Source organism: Engystomops pustulosus, chromosome 6 (genome assembly GCF_040894005.1).
Source record: "Engystomops pustulosus chromosome 6, aEngPut4.maternal, whole genome shotgun sequence".
NCBI classification, from domain to species: Eukaryota; Metazoa; Chordata; class Amphibia; order Anura; family Leptodactylidae; genus Engystomops; species Engystomops pustulosus.
The window spans coordinates 74,357,740-74,381,156 of NC_092416.1; the positions used below are offsets into that span (position 1 = coordinate 74,357,740).

General features: G+C 42.9%; 1 protein-coding gene across 2 annotated transcripts; it reads right to left on the minus strand.

The window, feature by feature from the left end:
- Positions 1–1,124: 1,124 nt before the first annotated feature.
- STT3A (STT3 oligosaccharyltransferase complex catalytic subunit A) lies at positions 1,125–22,874 on the minus strand. 2 transcript variants are annotated; one of them, XM_072156581.1, is made up of 18 exons: positions 22,715–22,874; positions 19,683–19,808; positions 19,533–19,593; positions 17,607–17,728; positions 17,193–17,338; positions 16,525–16,615; positions 16,336–16,442; positions 11,121–11,285; positions 10,845–11,025; positions 9,498–9,653; positions 8,044–8,135; positions 7,472–7,627; positions 7,183–7,371; positions 6,550–6,666; positions 5,847–5,949; positions 5,582–5,770; positions 3,647–3,762; positions 1,125–1,391 (listed from the first exon to the last, which is right to left on the minus strand). In XM_072156581.1, exons 2-18 carry the CDS (start codon positions 19,768–19,770, stop codon positions 1,353–1,355), a joined length of 2,118 nt encoding a protein of 705 aa, XP_072012682.1. In that variant the 5' UTR covers positions 19,771–19,808; positions 22,715–22,874; the 3' UTR covers positions 1,125–1,352. The 2 variants fall into 2 exon arrangements, with proteins under 2 accessions (XP_072012682.1, XP_072012681.1); XM_072156580.1 differs by having other exon boundaries at positions 22,651–22,873.
- Between the last annotated feature and the right edge of the window lie 543 nt (positions 22,875–23,417).

Sequence of the window (23,417 nt, forward strand, 5' to 3'; positions counted from 1 at the left end):
TTCAACAGTCATTTACTGGAGAAGTAACAATGAAGTCCTCTTCCAGATGGAGCATATAGTAACCTGTGAGGTACTACATGCCACTAAAGTCTGTGTCACTGACTGACTACTTGCTCTAAGTATGTGTAGTGTCTGTCACAGAGGGCCAGTAAGCCTGTGCCCTCTACAAGTGATGTTTTGTCAGCATTTTTTGATAAAAAGAAAATTATTTGTTAATACAATGGGCCAAAAATATAGCCAGTGATCATGGGTTGTCTGGGGGTGGGGGCAGCATTTTCATTTCCACCTCGGGCAGCAAAAAGGCTAGAATCAGCCTTGGCTCCACATCTGTGGTTGACCAGCAAGCCGGGTGCTTGTTAATGACTACCTGTATAACAATTTTTATACACAGTTGTTTTCTCTGCATGCAGCTTGAAAATCCAATAAGCAGCTGAAGTACACACTATTTCATAACTTTACCACCACTATCTAGGTAGGGGTGACCTCAACACAACTTACAACAACCAAGTAGCAATAGAAAAATTCTGTATGTGACCACTGAATATCTCCTAAAAGCAATATTGATAAGACTTTGAGTAACAGGAATGCCGGAGTCTCTAGTTGTTTCAAACCAGTGAACACCGTGATCTGCTTAATGCTTTGTGGTCTCAAATATTTATCAGCAAAATAACAGACCTTATTATGGATCGGCCTCCAAGGGTTCTTATTCAATAGATCACTATTTAAATGTGATAATTTAGTTATAAGGGTAAGTGTGTCTATTGAGGTAGATTTATCCCACACAATGTATCTGGATGCATTACTATGCCCAGGCCGCCCTACAGTAGTTTTGCCTAAAAACCAGCAAATTAAAGTTTGCTGGTTTTTCAAAAGAACTCAGGCCCACCCTCTTTATCACCTGCCGTGCCCCTCTACGCACCCGCCATATGGCGTGGAGGTGATGTAGTCGCCATTGTAGTTTTCTTTTAGAAAACTGACATAGAAGCAGTGATAAATCTCCTTTATAATGTTCCTACTGCAGACATAAGATTTTGGACTTCATGGAATTCCAGTTTCTTCCTGCAAAATATGTAAAGATGGGAAAACCAAAATTATTGGCTTAAAATAAATACAGAACAACAGGCTTTATATCCCCATCTTTAATTGACCACACTGTAAAGTCAAAACCACAATTTTAATCATTTGGTAACACATTCGCATTGATAAAAAGCATTTCAACTCCAATAAGGGAGAACAGTGCAAGTTCTACGGCCAATAAAGTTCCATTCTTCCCGTCAATAGAAACAGTATAAAAATCTGGTTCACAGGCGAGGGTTCTTTCAGTGCTGTTTATTTTAAAGCTGAAGGCATTGTTATGTCCGTGACAATCCCCGGTTATCAAGATCTTTTACCTGTTGGAAAGCAAAACCCAAAAAATTTTTTAGTAGTCCCTTGCAGTGGTGGTACTTGCTAAGCAGATGGAAAATGTTGTGCAAACTTTCAATTTTGCTGCATATAAAAATACATAATTTCCATACTGGAACATACCAGCTCCCATTAAAGGAAATCTACCATCATAGCAAAGGCTATAGACTTCATGTAACTGGTTAAAGGAAACCTACCACTTGTAGTGGCAGGTTTCCGATGGCAATACCGGGCACCAGCTCAGGGTGAGCTGGTGCCGGAGATTATTTTAGTTAGTGTTTTAAACCGCGGTATAAAACACTTTTTAAACTTTATAGCCGGCGCAGGCAGGTACGCGCTCGGCGCTTACCGTGCGCACGGCTACATAGGAAGTGAATGAGAGCCGCATGCACAGTAAGCGCCGAGCGCGTACCTGCCTGCGCCGGCTATAAAGTTTAAAAAGTGTTTTAAACCGCAATACCGCGGTTTAAAACACTAACTAAAATAAGCTCCGGCACCAGCTCACCCTGAGCTGGTGCCCGGTATTTCCATCGGAAACCTGCCACTACAAGTGGTAGGTTTCCTTTAACTTATGATTTATACCACTTACACATTCCCTGCTCCTCCATGTGATGTGAGCTGCCAACCTGTCACCATATACATCCTGTATGTAAAGTGTTCAGCGGATTTACTTGTGGGAATTCATGCTAAATTACTTTGAGAGAACACAAAGCATCATGGGATCTGTAGGCAAGCTAACTGGCCTCAGCTTGAGGGCATAGACAGAAAGACACTAGTCTCCGCCCACTTCACCTCTAGTGAGAAAGATTTTTGTCAAACACTTTCAGAACAGAAAAGGTCATAACTTTGGAAACAAAAGCGAAAGTAGCACAAAGTAGGCAACATTCTGTTTGTTTTTGATAAATGGGACATTGTGGGACGTGGCGATACCCAACATGTTTATGATTTTTACAGTTACATTTATATCACTTCTAGTGAAAGGGGGGTGTAATCTTAATTTTTTTTAAAAATTATTTTTTAACATTTTTCAGACCCCCTAGGGTACTTTAACCCTATATTGTCTGATTGAGCGTAAGCGTGAATTGTGCAAATCAAACACTGTAATAGATTGCCTAAAACAAGACAGACGCAGGTCTTTGTATGACCCAAGGCGGTCATGGTAACAGATCTTCACGGAGAGCAGCAAACCATACACCAGTAGCCAACATGTGACATATTATTACATCACGTCAGTAAGGTTTTAAATTAAGGAGCCAAAAAATTAGAGACCTCTAGCCATTAGAAACATTAAATGGGTATTCCAGGAATCAGCATAATTCATATACAAATGGGCACTCAAAATATAAGCTAATATGTAATTAGTTATTTAAAATTTTGCTCCCCTTAGCAGAAAACGCTGGTGACATAGACTAATGAAGAATTAAAATGCTACTGGCCCTTTAATCATTCCGTTTATTTCCACCGAGCGGTCCATTGCGGAGCAGACACAGGACAGAAGATGGCCGCTGGTCACATGTCCACATCACATGTCCTGCACCTGCCTGGGCAGGTCATGTGATCACCACTACGTTTGGCTGTAGTCAGTTGGTTGCAGTGCATCCAGTGTGATTAGTGTTGTGGGGATGGCAGTTACACATCATTACTATGGTAACAGAGGAAGAAAGTCTGTTAGATCATCACTGAGATTAGAGTATAAGATGGAGGAGGAGTTACTGAGAACTAAAGAATCATGGAACTTGTAGTTTCCAGTGGCAGCCATCTTAGTGATAACTCCACCTACTTTAGAGAGGCTATAAATTTTGTAAATCGTAAAATCAAACTACATAAGCTCTTTTTTGTGACTAATGACATTGAGTATTGTTGTACTCATTTATATCATCATGGGTTTTTGTGTCAGACGTTCATATTCCCGGAATACCCCTTTAATTCCAAAAGATTTAGAAAATCTCAAATCCATGTAAAAGTTTATAGATATATTTTGAGGATATTAAAAGCTGTAGCATTTTTTTATGCTTTGTTTTGGTTAAGAGAAATGCAAATGTGAAATTTGTTCAATGAACTATTCCACACAGTATTCATGCCTTGTACGCCAAAAACTGGTGCACAAGGCAGGATACATTGGTCCCACTGTATTTTCCATTGATGGAACTGCTTTTGCAGAAGGTTTTGAAGCTTACATTGTCAAAATGAATAATAGTTTCAAGAAGATTGTGTATATGAGAGGATTATTTGTAATACTTACTTTGTATATCCTAACCAGCCAGTGCTCGGTGGTGTAGGCTTCCTCCAAAACATCAAGCTCAAAGTCTTTGTTTCCAATTTCAGCGTTTCTCACTCGGTCATAACCAGGAGGACGCTCTGAAAAAGAGGAAAAACAGTTATTAAGTTCTCTTTCTTAAAGGCAGTCAATCCCCAAGTTGCTTCTGTATCTTGTAGGAAAATTGCAGTCACTAATACAACTTTGTAAAAGAAAAGAAAAGAAAAAGAAACGAACATTGACTGTATTAGCAGTGATGCATTTGTACATTAAGTGACAACATTGTTCTTGATGAACTGCCTTCACTTAAAGGGGTTTTCCCATGAAAGAAAATTCTCAAGTTACAATCCCCTAGTGATGTTAATACAATAAATTACTAAAGTAAGCAGCTCCCAGTGCTACAACAGACTCCGCAGTGTTACACTGCTTAGCGAAACCTCCGATAACACTAGCAAACACTGCTGCACTGTAACTACAAAAGGGGGGCGGGTTTAGGGGGCCACCCTCCTCATGAATACGCCGTTTGTAGTGCACAGTGCAGCAGTGTTTGTTAGCTTATCGGAGGTTTTGCACTAGAGCTAGCAGTTGTTGTAGCACTAGGAGCGGTCACACAAAGGAGAGTCACACCAATTGCGCCATATTTTATCAAATTTCTGCTTGCATAGTTTTTCATAGGGTATGACCAAGTTAACAAGTTTCTTCCATTTGGACACCCTTAGCAGATAGGGATCCATTCAATGAATGGCTATATTTTTGCGTGATAAAAAAAAAAAAGAGCTTCTCGAGTGGTGTGTCCAAAATGGTATATTTTGGGATCAAGGGCAATTGGATGACCTGTAATATCTGTTAGGGTGGCCAGGAGTGCTGTCCAGAAAGACTGTACAGTCAGACATTCCCAGACCATATGGAAGAATGAGGTTTGTTGACATATGAGGCGTGAAGGGGAGTGTATGTGCCAAATCTTAAATAATCTGATCGGTGTAAGATAGCTCTGCTGTACAATATATAGTTGAATCATTCTATTATTTATAGCTGGTGAAAGAAACATATGTGACGCCAAAAATACCATATACTCCTCCTCACTTAAGGAAGGGATGAGAGTCCTCCACTCCTCCAACGAACGACATGGTGTATTTTGGGTTTTAGCTTGGATAAGGAGGGAATATATATTAAATATAAGGCCACCTAATCACTCCCATTGGTGGGTACAAGGACAGGTTGTCAGATAGGTTAGGGAACTGGACCTGTATTGCATGCCTCAGTTGTAGAAACCTATAAAAGCCATGCTTGGGTATTTGGATTTTAGCTGTTCAAAGGATAGAAGAGAGGTCTCATCCCAAATATCGGAGATAGTGTGTAAACTGTGAGATTTCCAGAAGGTAAGTCACAACTCATCAGCGATATGTGATAGCCTACATCTCTGCTATTCCACAACACACTAGACCTGATGTGCCCATCTTCCCCCTCACCCGAGAAGGTTGTAGCTCTCCTCATGCTGGCGGCAGAAACTCAATGTATGTGTTTGTGAGCTCTGTCCTGAAATGCAGGGGGGCGGGACTAGAGTGCAGGGAGCAGAGAGAAACTCAACTCCACGGCCATCACACAGAAATCTAAGATGGCGGCCCAACCCCAAGTCAGAAGTTAAAGGTCATGTCTAGAGGAAACTGAAATTGTGTACACCAGGACCGATAGAGACAGGTTGGACTTATATCTGTGAAATGCTGTATTTTTGTTACTAACAGTGAATTAGAGAAAGTGTTATTTTGTTATCCTGAGTATATTAAGAATCTTGTTTTCATGGGAATACCCCTTTAATGCAGATAAGACTCTACAAATCCAATAACTGGTCAGTAAAGCCAGTTATAGATTATCTTTCTAGAACAATCAAGACATGACATTTCTTCTCATGATAATACTTACTGGCTTCTGTGTAAACCTGTCCAAACCGGTAGTAGCACATCTTATACATAAGGCAATTGAGAAGAACAGGGGAGCCTTCCCTGTCCACACGGAACTCTCCTGTGGGGGTGTAGTAATCGTGTTCTTTTATGTGTTTACCGGTGTCTGTGCTGCCACCTATTCTCACCATCCACAGGAACTTGTTAATATCTGAAACCCAGAAGACAAAAAGGTCAAAATAAAGAAGAGCCGTGTCAATCACAAATCCAAAAAGTACTGCTCTCACCATCTGATGAATATCCGGTCAGGCCTCCAAATATAACAAGAACATAACTGACATCCAACTCTCTCATAATCTCATAGGCTTTTTCCTCGGTGGATGCCATTGCCTGGAAAAAGAAGGTTTGCCTCATTAGCCACAAGGGGGAGTCAGAAACTTGTAAATGTCAGAGAGTTAAAGAGAAAACAAAAAGGTCCTACAGAGCCATTACTCCTGAACCACTCATACACATGCATAGTTAGTTCAGCTGAAGATACAGGATCTTTATATGGCAGGAAAGCAATAAGACGCTGCCACTAAACTGTAAGGGTTTGAAGCCAAAGAGAATGATGATGTATCAGGCATGCATTTCAAAAGTTTACTCACCTTTCCCAATTTTCAGTGGTGGCCATACATTCCCTTCAGCCCAATGGTCCCACCCGACGTCAGCTCTGGTGCCTCGCTTGTACAACTGTAGTCCATTACAGCGAAGTTGGTTAACCCCTATATCACCCATCTACTGGTCCTTCATTCCCTCAATATTTAAGGTCATGGGAGGGCCAGAAAACCACTATACCCAAGGATAATTAGCTGGCCCGGATAAAGCCAGCAGGATCAGCTGAATATGTTCCCCTTTATAATCAAATCTGTCTCCACGTATGGGATTGCAGATCATTTTTCAAACAATATTAAGTGTACTTGGAAAAAATAACCTGTCAAGGGGTCTTACCTGGCCCACTCTGGAAATGTGCGTGTTATTCCAAGTGTTATTGTCCACAAGAATCGTTCTATTGGCCATGGCTGTTATCTGGTATCCATAATCCCACCAAGACATCACCTTGGCATCCTTGATAAAACAAAGGAGGAGAGATTTTACAAAATTATCTGTACTGTTGTCCAATAGCCACAACTATGTTATTCTTAGTTATTAGGTGGGTCGTCATCCAAATAAAACCAAAATGGCATGGGCAGGGTGCCCACCAACAACAATCTACAATGAGCCACATCTCTATCCATCAAATGTCACATATTCTCAGCTTCTGAAATCAATACAGAATTACAACAATGGCAGACAAGACAAGGCAGGACTTTGAGCAGGAGAAATTTCTGAATATCAGTATAAAAACTAATATTTAGTAGAAAAGGGGTGTGCAAGAATGATTGCCTAATTCACTTCATATTGGTAGAGATAGAGATTTATGCTTTTTTTATGTTTTACGTTTTTTGTTTTTTTTGCACCTAGCACTAAAAAGAAAGAATATTATCAGTCACTTCTATTCTAGAGCCCAGAAGAAGCTCTCTGTGATCAATATACACTATAAAATCTAACATAGAAAGCTAGGGATAAGAACAAGATGTTTACCTCAGGGGTGTTGTGTCTCAGCCAGTAATAAGCCTCTCTGAAATCATCGAAAATAATACGGCTTCCATCACCACCCCGAGCAGAAAGTACAATGGAGGGAGAGGAATAAGCTTCACTGGTGACCCATGTGGAATGGAATGTGTAAGTTACCAAGAAGAAAGCCATGACCATAATCATTCCACTGGCAACCTGGTGGCAGAACACAAAAAAGATCAATAAAATTTATCACTTAGAAAATAAAAATCTGTGGTTTTCAATATTAAAAAAAAAAAAACAACAAATCTCTCACCTCATTTTTGATAGGGTAGGTGGAATCCTGCTGTTTCTTTGCCTTCTTATCAGGACGGCTTATATCAAGGTTCTTCATGTATGTGGATAATACCTGAGATACCCCAATACCAGACAGAATGCACATGACCGGAGCCAAGACCAGCATCAGACGCACCTATAAAAACAATACAGCTGTAATACATGGTAGATCAAAGGACATTTTACTATGTCTATCAATGGGCTTTGAAATTCCATCAAATTGGCTTTTCAGCAATGTTTTTTAGCAAAAGCTTTGAATTGTGAAAAAAAAAAAACTGACTTCAATTTTGCTGGTTCTCAATTTTCTCAAATTGACTTATCTAGTGAATGCAGTGATGAAAATAAAAGTGCATGTGAGATTGGCTGCAGAAATAACAGGCACAGTGACTAGTCATGAATGGAGGACAGAAATCAACAACTTTTGCAAAAAAAAATACAAAAATTTAAAGGGTAGACAAGCCCTTTTATTTTGTATAAAAGTATAAGTCACATCAATAAACTACTGTCTATGAATCGGTTACACAAATTGACAGATTAGGAAATGAACACTACCATGACTGCGGAGAAGTACATGCTGGTGACTCCATACATGATGATGAATATTCTGGCATCAGACAGGTTGCTGAAGCAGTAATAGAGACCCACTGTACAAGGAGAGGAATAACAGATTTGAGAATTAGTTGTGGTAATTTTTTTCATACAGTTCTAAGAGAATGCACTTATTGATATTACCAACTTACAATCCCAGTGATCAATATGCACATTGTCGCCACATAAAAAGAATACCTCTTAAGACTTAATGCCCCCCAATATATTGTCTCACCTAGAAAGGTAATCCATATGCCCTACTGGTATGTACTGCCATCTTATAAAGTTAGAGCAGAAAGGTGGTCCCATATAGCGCTACATCTTCACCTCACTTCTTTACGAATGCCATACGGCTATTATTTGTCCTGTTTGCACATGACCCTTGCAGAAAGGATGTTTATAAATGTCATGACAGAAACCAAATTCAATTCTCCACCCTCTACACTCCGATTGTAATTTTAAGAGGGGATATCTCCAGTTCTGCTAAGCATCCATGCACAATCCATATATCTTTTAAAGGGGAGACTCTCCTGCTTAATATGTTGTGTTTCTAGGTGCAAGGGTTCAGGAGATATAGGCATTTGAATAGGCCGGTCAGCTAAAGGCAGAATATAGAAGAAACTGCAGGAAACATTCACTTTGCATAAGTACATGCACCCTCTGCTGAACCTGGGAAAGGGTGATGGAAGAATGCTGTACATATTTATAACATATTTTGGTAAAAGTTACTACAGGCAGTCCCCGGGTTATGTACAGGATAGGTTCTGTAGGTTTGTTCTTAAGTTGAATTTGTATGCAAGTCAAAACTGTATATTTTATAATTTTAACCCCAGCCAAATTTTTTTTGGTCTCTGTGACAATTGGATTTTAAAAATGTTGGTTTGTCATAAGAACCAGGATTAACAATAAAGCTCAGTTGCAGACACCTTGATAACTGCTATAGCTGTTTATTGTAGTCTAAAGGCTTAATTACAGTAAAAATCCAACATCCAGAGGTCCGTTTGTAACTAGAGGTTGTCTGTAAGTCAGGTGTTCTTAAGTAGGGACTGCCTGTACTTATTACAAAAAACACATTTGTGGTCAATTATTGGCAAATTATATAAAGAAAAAAAAAATGTTAAATAAAACTATTCTATCAAGGTAAAGTCTCACATGTCATGAAAAAAAAAACAAAAACAAAGTAAAAATTGTTATGATACGTGAAGCTTTTTCTACAGATATCGTCATTTAAAGAAGCGCATAGCAGAATGTCAAAAATTGGCCTGGCACCAATGATATTCGGTCACAAAGGGGTTAAATAACCTCTGATGACCAGCCGTAACATAGCTGCCCACCATGCCACTGACTGGGATGATGGGAACCGTGTTTTTTTTTGTGTAGTTTTAGGACCATCAATTCAAAATAAAGTGTTACCAGACCTGGGAACATGAAGACAAGGAGCTGCAGATCAAAGTAGTAGGAAGACCAGGTAGTGGGCTGATGTTCAGAAACGGACGCAATTATAGGAATGTTGTTTTTGGCATAGGAAGGATCCAGGAGGGAATAGAAACGGCCAGTCCATGGGGAGATTTTACCTGAAAAGAAAAAAAATTTTTTTTAAAATAACATTTATGTATATAAACAAAAAAGTAGGCAGATATGTTATTTCCTGAGTAAACCTTGTTAAATCATACATTTATAATGGTGGTATATGCAATATATGACCTCAACATGCTGCCCATGGTAGTCACTATTTTGAACTCCCACCGCTTGGTTTGTTAACTTAGCACCAATATATTGTGCCAAAAGAACTGGCCTAACCATTAATAGAATTATCCAACTAGCCATTAAAATGCATAATAAATGTGACGCATGATAAACACCAAATTTGAAAGATTTGAGCCACAATTCTTTTTCCTGTGTTATAATGACTAGATGTCAACCTGCAGTACTAAAATAAGCAGTGTTAGAATGAAAGTGTTATCAGAAACCCTGATAACGCTATTTAATACTGCAGAGTACAATGTAAAGTCCGGACCGCTCTCAAAGCTGACCGGTGTATTCATGAGAGGGCGGTCATGAGGGACCTATTCCGCGGACCACCCCGCTCGCTCCATAGGCTGTCAGTGACTGCCGTGCGTCATGCACCAGTCACCACCCCTAAATCTGCCAACAATCCCACCCCCTCATGAATACACCGGACATGCTTTGAGAGTGATCCGGTGTTTACACTGTACTCCGCCGCAGTTTTAGATCGCGTTATCGGAGGTTTCCGATAAAGCAATCGTTCTAACACTGCTGCGTTTGTATTCGCACTGCGTTTGGATGTCTCTGCCCCCTCCCTCTGCTGCTGTAATCTCACACATTGGGAGATATGCTCCTTCCATTGATTTCAATGGAAGGGAAAATCTGTACCAATATTCACTGTGTGAATATATCCTTTGGGAGCAAATTGCTCTGAATGCTGTCTATGACAAACAAAGCAGCTAGCTTTCACCGCTTCCTCCCTCTGCTTCTGTAATCTCACACAGTGGGAGACATGCTCCTGCACAGTGTAACAGCCTGTGAACCTACAGCACGGGGGGTTCTGGTAATGTCCCCCAGAGCTCATTAGCATAATTGTATAAGTTGATGTTAGAAGGAGGTCATAAATAACATATCACTGTCAAAGTGTCTACGAGTAAGTGCCTTGTTTATCATGATGGTATTTGAAGGTAGATTACCTTTAAATGCAATATAAAAATACACCTCATTTTATGTAAGGGAACAAAAGTGCAGTCTATTACCTGTCAGCATAAGTACAGCTCCCACAGTGAGCAGGATGAAGCCCACCAAAGAGATGACGCTGCGAAAGAGGATCTCAAATTGCTGAGGATTCAACTTGCTCCGCAGGTAGTCCACAAAGGCGTGGATCTGACAGAGGCCAAATACTCCTAAGGCTGCCATGTGCTCAGAAGACAGAACAGGCTGTGTGTGACATAAATGCAGAAGTGAAGCCAAGAAGCAATGCAATTTGCAATGTAAGGAAGACTGGGGCAACACACTGCCTCTGGACTCATTACCTGGAATCCAACAAAGGAGATCTGCATGGACAGGATAGTTCCCAAACAATACACTGTGCAATACGCCACATATATGCGATGAGAGAATCGTCCAGTCAGCATCAAGACAAGGACATGAAGAGGAATAAGATTGATCAGAAACACATAACCTCCCCAGGATGACACCTGCACACAAGCAAAATAAATAGGACTCAGAAAAATAAAACTCACAAGAATGGACTGACTGAACAATAGGGTTAATTCACTTTACCACCATTAGGGATAAATGTATCACAGTATCTGGACTTAAGCTGCCCAAACCTCTGCCAAAAAAAAAAAAACAGGACTTCAGGTTGGCCATTTTGTAAGCTGCCTCATTGAAATCAATGGAGTTTGGAACCTGTTTAATCTACACTCATAGATAGATGGCTCATTAAAGAGCCGATTCTGGAAGTACTTTTTTTTTTATTGGGCAGCTTAGTTGTAGTGTGGTCTCCTGTTCTGCCCATTGACAGAGGTCCGAGCAATGATTGGATAGGTAGGACATATTGTATTTAATGATAAATTTCAGGCACACAAATTCTGAGCAGCTAATGTGTTTGACAAAGGCTTTTTTTCAAGCTAAACGTTACAATTTTGAATTTGCGCAATAAAGTTTATGATTCATAATCTCCACTCAAAATTTGTGTAATTTATACTGAATGCCTAAGGGGGTAGGATCCCTTCCAGGGCATTTAACTATCCAAGGAGTGCGCAAAAAGGACTAATCACGTATTAGTCCACGTCACCAGAGATCATGGCATAAAGTTTACTGTGCTCAAAAGGTTCTGTATAATTTCATGTGCAGTATAATTAAATTCATGCATGACAGTAGACTAGCAATGAAGAGGGTTGGGGAGGGTAGTTCTGGAAACAATCAGAATGGCTATAGATGCTTTGGGACAAAAATGGAGTCAAACACGTTTGCTACATATTGTGATGAGGCCAGGGCCGGATTAAGGTTGGTGGGGGCCCCTGGGCGCAAAATCTGGTGGAGGCCCCCACTGAGTATAGCGTACACACACGTCATCCTGCTTCCTTTCCACTATCCCAGCTGTAACACAGCTACATACAGCCGCCTCACCCCCAGTAACACAGCTACATACAGCCGCCTCACCCCCAGTAACACAGCTACATACAGCCGCCTCACCCCCAGTAACACAGCTACATACAGCCGCCTCACCCCCAGTCACACAGCTACATACAGCCGCCTCACCCCCAGTCACACAGCTACATACAGCCGCCTCACCCCCAGTCACACAGCTACATACAGCCGCCTCACCCCCAGTCACACAGCTACATACAGCCGCCTCACCCCCAGTCACACAGCTACATACAGCCGCCTCACCCCCAGTCACACAGCTACATACAGCCGCCTCACCCCCAGTCACACAGCTACATACAGCCGCCTCACCCCCAGTCACACAGCTACATACAGCCGCCTCACCCCCAGTCACACAGCTACATACAGCCGCCTCACCCCCAGTCACACAGCTACATACAGCCGCCTCACCCCCAGTAACACAGCTACATACAGCCGCCTCACCCCCAGTAACACAGCTACATACAGCCGCCTCACCCCAGTAACACAGCTACATACAGCCGCCTCACCCCAGTAACACAGCTACATACAGCCGCCTCACCCCAGTAACACAGCTACATACAGCCGCCTCACCCCAGTAACACAGCTACATACAGCCGCCTCGTCCCCAGTAACACCGCTACATACAGCCGCCTCACCCCAGTAACAAAGCTACATACAGCCGCCTCACCCCAGTAACAAAGCTACATACAGCCGCCTCACCCCCAGTAACACAGCTACATACAGCCGCCTCACCCCAGTAACACAGCTACATACAGCCGCCTCACCCCAGTAACACAGCTACATACAGCCGCCTCGTCCCCAGTAACACCGCTACATACAGCCGCCTCACCCCAGTAACAAAGCTACATACAGCCGCCTCACCCCAGTAACAAAGCTACATACAGCCGCCTCACCCCAGTAACAAAGCTACATACAGCCGCCTCACCCCAGTAACACAGCTACATACAGCCGCCTCACCCCAGTAACACAGCTACATACAGCCGCCTCACCCCAGTAACAAAGCTACATACAGCCGCCTCGCCCCCAGTAACACAGCTACATACAGCCGCCTCGCCCCCAGTAACACAGCTACATACAGCCGCCTCACCCCCAGTAACACAGCTACATACAGCCGCCTCACCCCCAGTAACACATCTACACACAGCCGCCTCATCCCCAGTAACACAGCTACATACAGCCGCCTCGCCCCCAGTAACACAGCTACATACAGCCGCCTCACCCCCAGTCACACAGCTACATACAGCCGCCTCACCCCCAGTAACACAGCTACATACAGCCGCCTCACCCCCAGTCACACAGCTACATACAGCCGACTCACCCCCAGTAACACAGCTACATACAGCCGCCTCACCCCAGTAACACAGCTACATACAGCCGCCTCACCCCAGTAATACAGCTACATACAGCCGCCTCACCCCCAGTAACACAGCTACATACAGCCGCCTCACCCCCAGTAACACATCTACACACAGCCGCCTCATCCCCAGTAACACAGCTACATACAGCCGCCTCGCCCCCAGTAACACAGCTACATACAGCCGCCTCACCCCCAGTAACACAGCTACATACAGCCGCCTCGTCCCCAGTAACACCGCTACATACAACCGCCTCGTCCCCAGTAACACAGCTACATACAGCCGCCTCATCCCCAGTAACACAGCTACACACAGCCGCCTTGGCCCCAGTAACACAGCTACATACAGCCGCCTCGCCCTCAGTAACACAGCTACATACAGCCGCCTCGCCCTCAGTAACACAGCTACATACAGCTGCCTCCCCCTCAGTAACACCGCTGACTATAGCCTGGCAGGCACACGTCGGGCATTGTGGAGAGAAGATCGCAGCTCACCCCTCCCGTCTCCATAGAGAATAGAGCTACGTGGTCGTTCTTACGGCCATAGATAGAGCACGCTCTATCTCTTTTGCGGCCGCAGCACGAAACAGTGAGTACTCGTTGTGCTCACCATACCAAAGCACTATAGATGCCTATGAGGGAAGTGTATCAGGTAGCAAATTTGCGGCCAGATATACGTCCCCCATACATGTTCCCTTATACAGACATGTTTATACAATTACACACTGATATATACACACCTTTATATACCTTTATATACACACAAATAAAGTTCTACACTCGTATACTTGCACCCATATATACACACAAGTATACACTTATACACACATTTATGCACTCATATACCGTATTTTCCGGACTATAAGACGCACTTAAAAGCCTTGGATTTCCTTGGAAATCCAAAGTGCGCCTTATAGTCCGGTGCGCCCTATATGAGGGCAGCGGACCCTACTTACATAGGTCCCCGCTACCGGAGACAGCAGATCTCCAGCGGGAACTGCAGACCACACGGCACGAACAACTTCTGCCGCGTGGTCTGCAGTTCCCGCTGAGATCTGCTGTCTCCGGTAGCGGGGACCTATGTAAGTATTCCATTCTCCACCTCCCCTTCCCTGCGTTCCGCGTCTCTTCTCGGCGTCTCGTCCCGTCTCCGCTCCGCCCCCGGACCTCCGCCACGCCCCCGACCCTGCGCCTTATAGTCCGATGCGCCTTATATATGGAATTTTTACATATATAAGGCGCATCGGACTGTTGCGCCTTATATTCCGGTGCGCCTAATGGCCCGGAAAATACGGTACATTTATACACAGAGTATATATAAACTCAAAGTATATACACACATACAGCATATAGAGCATATACATACCATATTCCCAGTAATAAATAAATAAATAAATATATATATATATATATATATATATATATATATATATATATATATATATAAATATACACACATATATGCTTATATAAATATATGCATGTATAAATACAGTATATACACCTATACACGGTAGATGCATATATACCCATATACACAGTATATATATTTATACACGGTAGATGCATATATACCCATATACACAGTATATATATTTATACACGGTAAATGCATATATACCCATATACACAGTATATATATTTATACACGGTAAATGCATATATACCCATATACACAGTATATACACATAAATAAACAGTATATACACATATACACAGTATATACACATAAATAAACAGTATATACACATATACACATACACAGTAGATACACACATACACAGTAGATGCATATATACCCATGTACACAGTATATACACATAAATAAACAGTATATACACATATACACATACACAGTAGATACATATATACACATACACAGTATATACACACATACACAGTAGATGCATATATACACAGTATATACATATATACACATATGCCCTGTATATACATATATACACTATATATATATATATATATATATACACACATATATACACACAGATAAATTGATATGTATATACTTACCTTTTAGGGTGCTTGTTCGTGCGGGTGGGTCTTTCGGTTGCTTGTTCGGCCGGGGAGGGGGTCGGTTGCTGCTTGTTCGAGCGGAGGGGGGGGTTGCTTGTCCGGCCGGGTAGGGGGGCGGCGGGTGCTTGTTCTAGCGGGGGGCGAAGGGGGGGAGCGCGGCGGGTGCTTGTTCTAGCGGGGGGCGGAGGGGGGGGGGGGAGCGCGGCGGGTGCTTGTTCTAGCGGGGGGGCGGAGGGGGGGTGCGCGGCGGGTGCTAGTTCTAGCGGGGGGCGGGGTGCGCGGCGGTTGCTTGTTCTAGCGGGGGGCGGAGGGGGCGGGTTGGTAGCTCGGCCATGCATGCCGGGGGATGGGCGGGCCGAGAGGCGGTCATCTGTTCTGGGGGGGCGGGCGGAGAGGCGAGCGCAGAGTCACCTGTGGCAGGGTTTAGGCGGTGTCACCTGTGCTGGGGCGGGCCCGGAGGCGGTGTCAACTGTGCCGGGGGGAGATGGCGGCCGTTGAGGAGGAGTTAGTAACACTCATGCCAAGGGGGGCGGGCAGCTCCTCCAGCGGGCATCTCAGGCGGGCGGCGCGGGCGCACAGGAGGTGTGATCTGGTGGGGGCCCCAAGGGGGGGCAAGATGGTGGGGGCCCCGGGGCTCGAGCCCCGGGAGCCCCGCCTATAATCCGGCCCTGGATGAGGCATAACAACAACATCAACATACTCACCATGTAAAAATAGGCAAGAGCACACATTGCTGCCCAGTAGATGGAACCCGTCTTCACTGCCTTAATCCACATGTAGTATGTCAGCAGCATGCAGAAGATGGCAATACCTGATTTTACAAGAGAAAATACATTACATTTAAAAAGAAAATACACACACAGGTCCTGACCAACTTCAAGGTCACCTCTTACCCTCATTATCATAGGATCCTGCGACAGAACGGGAGATATATCCAGGAACAACTGCAATCATTGCGGCAGCTAATAGCCCAGCACCAGCATCCTGTTAGTGTAAAGAACACAAAGAATTACATAATAAGAAATCACTTGCCATTTAAAGGTCTCTTTCATTTTAGAGGGAATGTGTCATAATAAAACAAGAATTCTATTTTGAACATATGTTTAATAAAAGGCAGCATATGCATCCGTTCTACATATTCTACCTGATAGATTGACAGTTTTTTTGTGCAGAAGACATACAGATCAGACTTAAATGAGACAGGGGCAGTGTTTGTTACAATATATCAGAGCTTTCCCCTCTAATCATCACATGTTCCTGATTGTAAACAAGAATGTTTCTATTCACTGAAAGCAAAACAAAAATAAGGAAAACAAAGAAAATAAAATATGTACAGGCAGCATGCAAGTCGGTACAATTGTAACTCCTGACAAAAAAAATTTTTATTTGTCCCTGTGACAATTGGATTTTCAACATTTTGTGCCGTCATGGGGACAAGGATTATCAATTAAACTTTATTACAGATACCTTACAGCTGATCATTGCAGCCTGGGACTAAGGTAAAGAATCCAGAGAATGAATAATGATAAATAATAATAATAAATATTTAAAAGGAACTTACCTTGAGCTCTTTGGTCAGATGGTAAGTGACAATAGTGGTAAAGGAGGAGAAGAGAGGAGCGAGGAACACGCATACATTTCTTATGTCAATGGTGATGTGAAAAAAGTGCAGAATATGGTAAAATGCTGCTGAAGTGATCATCAAACCTAGGAGAGAAGATAACATTTCTAATGAACTGAAAGTACCCTTGTGATTTCTTCCTTCATTATCACTGCTCATGTTCTGACAAGACCGATTATTTTGCAATATTACCAAGTCTTCATATAAAAGAAGTGTAAATAATAATCCATGGAATATGGAGAACCTTTGTATGATCAGAAACCCTTATTTAAATCACTAATACTCTAATAAAGACATGGTTGACGGAAAATGAATATTATTCAGTATAATGAAAGCCAGAATGTAAAAACCTACCTGGATAAATGGTCCCCCCTATAATTCTTCCTAGTGGATACCATGCTCGGTCATCAAACCAGTTATGGAATTTATAAAATCCTTCTTCTGCCAGGAATCTGGTTGTCCGATAGTTGAAATACCTAGCGTTGGAAATAGGGAGGAAAAAATTAAAATCCATCAAAATAGTTTTGTATGGATGAAACTAGTGAATAATCCCAGGTGGTACATATCGTTTGTCAGGCAGCCCTGGGGGTAAGTGCAGTAGGAGAACTGGAGTAGCACAAACTAAATATATACCAAAGTTATCACCCTGTACCAGTCAGATTCTAAAATGACATTACTAAATATTAACCCCTTAAGGACCAGGCCCTTTTTCGTTTTTGCGTTTTTATTTTTCACTCCCCACCTTCAAAAATCTATAACTTTTTTATTTTTCCATGTACAGAGCTGTGTGATGGCTTATTTTCTGCGTAACAAATTGCACTTCGTAGTGATGGTATTAAATATTCCATGCCGTGTACTGGGAAGCGGGAAAAAAATTCTAAATGCAGTGAAAATGATGAAAAAACACATTTGCGCCATTTCTTGTGGGCTTGGTTTTTACAGCTTTCACTGTGCACCCCAAATGACATGTCTATTTCATTCATTGGGTCAATACGATCACGGGGATACCAAATTTGTATAGGTTTTATAATGTTTTCATACATTTACAAAAATTAAAACCTCCTGTACAGAAAAAAAATTCTTCATTTTGCCGTGTTCTTGCGCGAATAACTTTTTCATACTTTAGTGTATGGAGCTGTGGGTGGTGTAATTTTTTGCGACTTCTGGTGACGTTTTCAATGCTTCTATTTTTAGGACTGTTCGACATTTTGATCACTTTTTATAGAATTTTTTCTATTTTTCAAAATGGCAAAAAAATGCCATTTGCGACTTCGGGCGCTATTTTCCGCTACGGGGTTTAACGCAGTGAAAAACGGTTATTATATTTTGATAGATCGGGCATTTTCGGACACGGCGATACCTATTGTGTTTATGATTTTTACTGTTTATTTATATTTATATCAGTTCTAGGGAAAGGGGGGTGATTTGAATTTTTATGTTTTTTTAATATAATTTTCTTTTTTTTTACTTTTTTTTATTTTTTTTTTTTACTATTTTACAGACTCCCTAGGGTACTTTAACCCTAGGTTGTCTGATTGATCCTACCATATACTGCCATACTACAGTATGGCAGTATATGGGGATTTTGCATACCATCTATTACAATGTGCAGATCGCACATTATAATAGATAGCCTCGATCATGACAGCCTGGGATCTTTGTGTGATCCCAGGCTGTCATGGCAACGGATCGCCGCTCCCCGGTGACGTCACGGGGAGTGACGATCGGAGCCAAGATGGCGGCGCCCATGCGCCGCCGGCTCTTTAATGCCGCCGGCAGCTTTGCCGGCGGCAATCAAAGGGTTAACACCCGCGATCGGTGCAAGCACCGATCGCGGGTGTTAGCGACGGGCGTTTGCTTCATTATGAAGCTAATGCCCGGTGAGTATGAAGAGGGCTCAGCCTGTGAGCCCTCTTCATACTCCCCCATGTGCAGTAAGACGTAAGGGTACGTCTTATTGCGCTATGGGGTTAAAGACGCTTAGAAAATGTGTCCCAGTGGGTTCAGGAATAAATTCCACATCTATTAACTGGAGAGTAGTTCTATGCTGCATTTAGTCTATACCCAAAATTTAAATTTGGGTTTCAATAAGTAAGATGTACTTTAGTTACAATTACAACATGGTAACAGCCTAAACATTAGAAGGGATTTGGGTGCGGGATAAACACTTTAGCTTCATTTTCTTCATCTTTTGCTCTTAAACACTATACCAGATCTTTAAAGAAACTGGCTTGTCTAGTCTGACTGCATTGCTCCTAGTGCTCACAACCAACAACTTACGGATCAAACTCATGGATGACACTTTCAAATCTCAAGACGGAGAACAATCTGGTGGAAAAAGCTGCAGGAGGGAAAAGGACAAAAGTTAAAAAAAGTATAAGTAGGATGTAGGGCCTGGGGGGAGGGTTATGGGCAGATAGAGGTACTTACAGAGAATTGCGGCCATGGACAGGATGAGGAGCTTGAGAAGAGTGTCCTGCTTCTCATAGGACAGCCGCAAAAATCCTAACCGAGTCATTTTCACATGTAGGGAAGGGACACACAACACTCAAACACCTGCAAGGCAAAACAAAACCAGAACTGCAAACCTCTGAGGAAATCCTACATCATATTCAGATAAGAGATTTTGTTTGCAGTGGGAGGTGTAGCTTCCCTCAGCAGCACAGAGCATTGGCGATTTGTGGGATGTTACCATCGTAAAGTTACAAAGTGCAATGAGCAGGAGGCATGTGCTGCAGGTATTTCAAGAGGGCCGGGTGATTGGGAAGTCACAGAACATGGGTTAATTCCACTGACTAGTTTGGTCCATGACGTCCAGACTTCATGCTGGATGAATTTCATGCAGCAAACACCATTGTTGTTCTGTGGGAAAGCAGCAACTCCTTGCATCACATATCATTATGATGCTTGGAGTGTGCTCCATGAAATCTAGCCAGCACACAGTGCAGGATTTATGGGCCGACAACACTTGTGCGTCTCCAGCAATGTGTACCGCATATCAGCTGCATTTTCAAGACCAAATACTGTGTGGGGACCTGGGCTCCGTGTGTAGGTGCCATCCAGCAGGATTATATTGTAATCATGTTCACAACAGGCAGGACTGCACACTGTTCACTCCATAGAAACTGTCCTTACACAGCAAAGCTCACAGCAGCACAGGGTATTTCAGCAAAGTAAGGTGCAGATGTTGTATGAGGTTATTGCTGCAAAGTTGACATAAGAAGCCCAGTGCATCACAGAGTATTTAAGATACGAATGGACTGTTCCCTGTGAGAATAGGGCAGATAAATTATAAGTGAACACAAAACAAACACAGGTCAATGGCTGAAAGATCTCATTCATTCAGAGCTTTTAGATAATGGCTGCACTTTACAGAGGCTTTTAACTGGCGCGGATGATACTGTGGGAAGCACTTTCCCGGCATGCACTCTGGTTTCCAGAGCTTTTAATACTTGGTAAACAAGTACAGACATGGGTGATATCCTACAGCAGGTACATGTCTACTAGTAATGTAATAATACTAGTCATCAGCAAAGGTCCCTGACCACCAGGAAGTACAAACACTGTCCAGGGTGACTCTGAAATCAGTTGTCTCCAAATTACAACTCCCAGCACGTCCCAAAATGGAATCAAATCCTTCTACTGGTGGTGTACTACAATAACCATAGTCACAATCTTTCATAAAAACTGTGGAAGATAAATAATTGGGCAGTAAGGGCAACATGCAGTGACCGTCCTGTCTGTCTCATGTGCGTCATAGTAGACTCAATATGCTATGCCGTTTTACAAAATGCCTTTGTCAGCACTCTGTATATGGCACCTTTATTTAACATTACCTGGCTCCCTGCCATCAGCGTGCGATGAGTCCTGCCAGTTAGCTGCAACCTGTCCCTCAGTCTCCTCAAGTATATTTGTCCTCTCCTTCATAAGCTCCCCCCCCCCCCTCTTCCTGTCATGTGCATTGAGCTGGCAGGGGAGGGGGATGAGACAAAGGCACACAGGTGCTGCAATTGCCCCCCACACACTTTGAGACTCACTACACACTGCTGGCGGGGCGCCACATGATGTAAAATATACTTTTATAAAGTACTGAAATAATACATAATGCTGACACAGGCAACATTAAAATCACTAAAACATAGAATATTGGATCCCATCACCAGGTAAAAACTTCATTCCCGGTGACAGGTTCACTTTTAACTTAAAGGCCATCTACCACCAGGATGAAGGTCTGTAAACCTTCATCCTTGTGGCAAGATCTGATCTTCTTTAAGTTTCTTAAGCCCTTGTATTTATGAAAAAAAGGTTTTGAAAACTATGCAAATGAGCCTGAGGGGCTCCAGGTTCATTAGATGTCAACGGAGCCTGTAACCCCTCAAGGCCATTTGCATAATTTTTAGAACTTTTGTCATAAAAACAAGGGCTTAAGAAGCTTAAAGAAGAGCAGATCCTGCAAAAGGGGGGCACACGTCAGCATGTAAGTGTGCAAGGTTAACAAACCTTAATCCTGATGGTAGATGTTCTTTAAAAATTTCAATCCATTGCTCTGGATAGGAAAAGCAATTGAAAAAAAGTCTAAATGGAAATCCTGAGAAATAAGACTCCAGAGCTGCACTCACTATTCCGCTGGTGCAATCACAATATTACATACCGTACATTACTTATCCTGTAACAATCCTAGTATTGTGATTACTCCAGAGCTGCACTCACCATTCCACTGAATGCATACATTACTTCATCTGAAATGAATTTATCTTATGCAATAATTACATTTTGTATTTTTACACTATAAAAAGTTTTTGGGAAAGTTGAATGTTTAGTCCTTTTAACCATCTAGATTTGCCCCCAAGTGAATTTTTAAAATGCAGCAGCATTTGCTGTAGGAGGGGAACCTCAATGAGAACATAACATCACAGGAGATAAGTGAATCACAGATGTGACAAATGTCTCAAACATTGTGTGACATTTTGGGGCAAGGAAATCAGTTCTTTACACATAACAATGGGGAGAAGGGGGCAACTCTTGCTAGAACTTCACCATTGGGCCAATCAAGGCAATGAGAGGATGGGGGACTCCTGATAAATATGCACAGGTATTGCCTGCCCCTTCCCTACACTCGGCATATACAGGTGACAGGATATCACGTCTGGCCTTACCCCATCACCTGTATAGGATCACCCCTGCTATAATAAACTATGGAGACCAAGCAGAGAGTATACACAGCACACGGTTATAATGAATACACGGATGCGTGTATGCACACGTATACATGGACGTGATTACATAGAGGTGCGCACTGGCCGCACACAGTAGCACTAGGTGCAGAGCTCTGCAGGCAGACATGTAGCCGGTGTACAGTGGCGGCCGCCCTCCAGCCTTCCCCACTCCCTGCTCTCACCTGGCAGCGGCCGCTCCTCTCTCCTCACTCTCCCCATCAAACTCCCCACACTTTCTCAACCTACCCTGACAGTCACCAGGACCCTCCTCTAGCCCGGCTCCAATAGGACATTGGCCAGCGCCGCTAGCACAGATATTCGCATTGGGTAAAACAAACAAGGTTGGCTGTGGAAAGCCGAAGGGGCATTTGTTAATTGGTTGTTCACATCTGGCGTCACTATGAAGGCGGGGCTTTCTAGTGAGACTGTCACAACGGCGCTAGAAGCGAGGCCACGTTAGGTTGAGTGGTGAGGAGTGACGTGTCCATTCCAGCCAGGCGCGCAAAAGCTATGCGGAAGCAGTAGGGTACGCAGCGCCACCTGCCGGTTTGGAGGGCTCGTCTAACATGTCACAGTACAAGCTGCACAATGGTAATGACATTTTCCAATTCGTTTCCTCATGCGCCTGCGCCAACTAGCGGTGAAGAGAAGTCACTGCCTCTTATAGAAATTCTATTGTCTGCATTGGCATAATAGGAATACCACCTTCTATAGCTCCACCATGTATCTACATAGTCATAGCTAGAGCTTCCCAACACAGTCTGACAATACTAGCGCCATCTAGTCAGAGACCTAGATGAGTGATTCCAGTACAATCATAATGCACTTACTGCCAGACTGTCTCTTCCATCCAAAAAAACTGTGCAAGATTATGGATACAAAGTCTTCAGTCTGGCATTTTTAATATGTGTTCTGTTACTATGCGAATGTGTGAAACACCCCTAGGAGA

Coding starts and splice junctions, on each gene's coding strand:
- STT3A (XM_072156581.1), bottom strand. CDS start 19,770: ATGACTCGGTTAGGATTTTTGCGGCTGTCCTATGAGAAGCAGGACACT. Junction 7,628..8,043: donor TGTACTTCTCCGCAGTCATG/GTAGTGTTCATT, acceptor TTGTTTTTATAG/GTGCGTCTGATGCTGGTCTT. Junction 5,950..6,549: donor ACATTTCCAGAGTGGGCCAG/GTAAGACCCCTT, acceptor TTCTTTTTCCAG/GCAATGGCATCCACCGAGGA.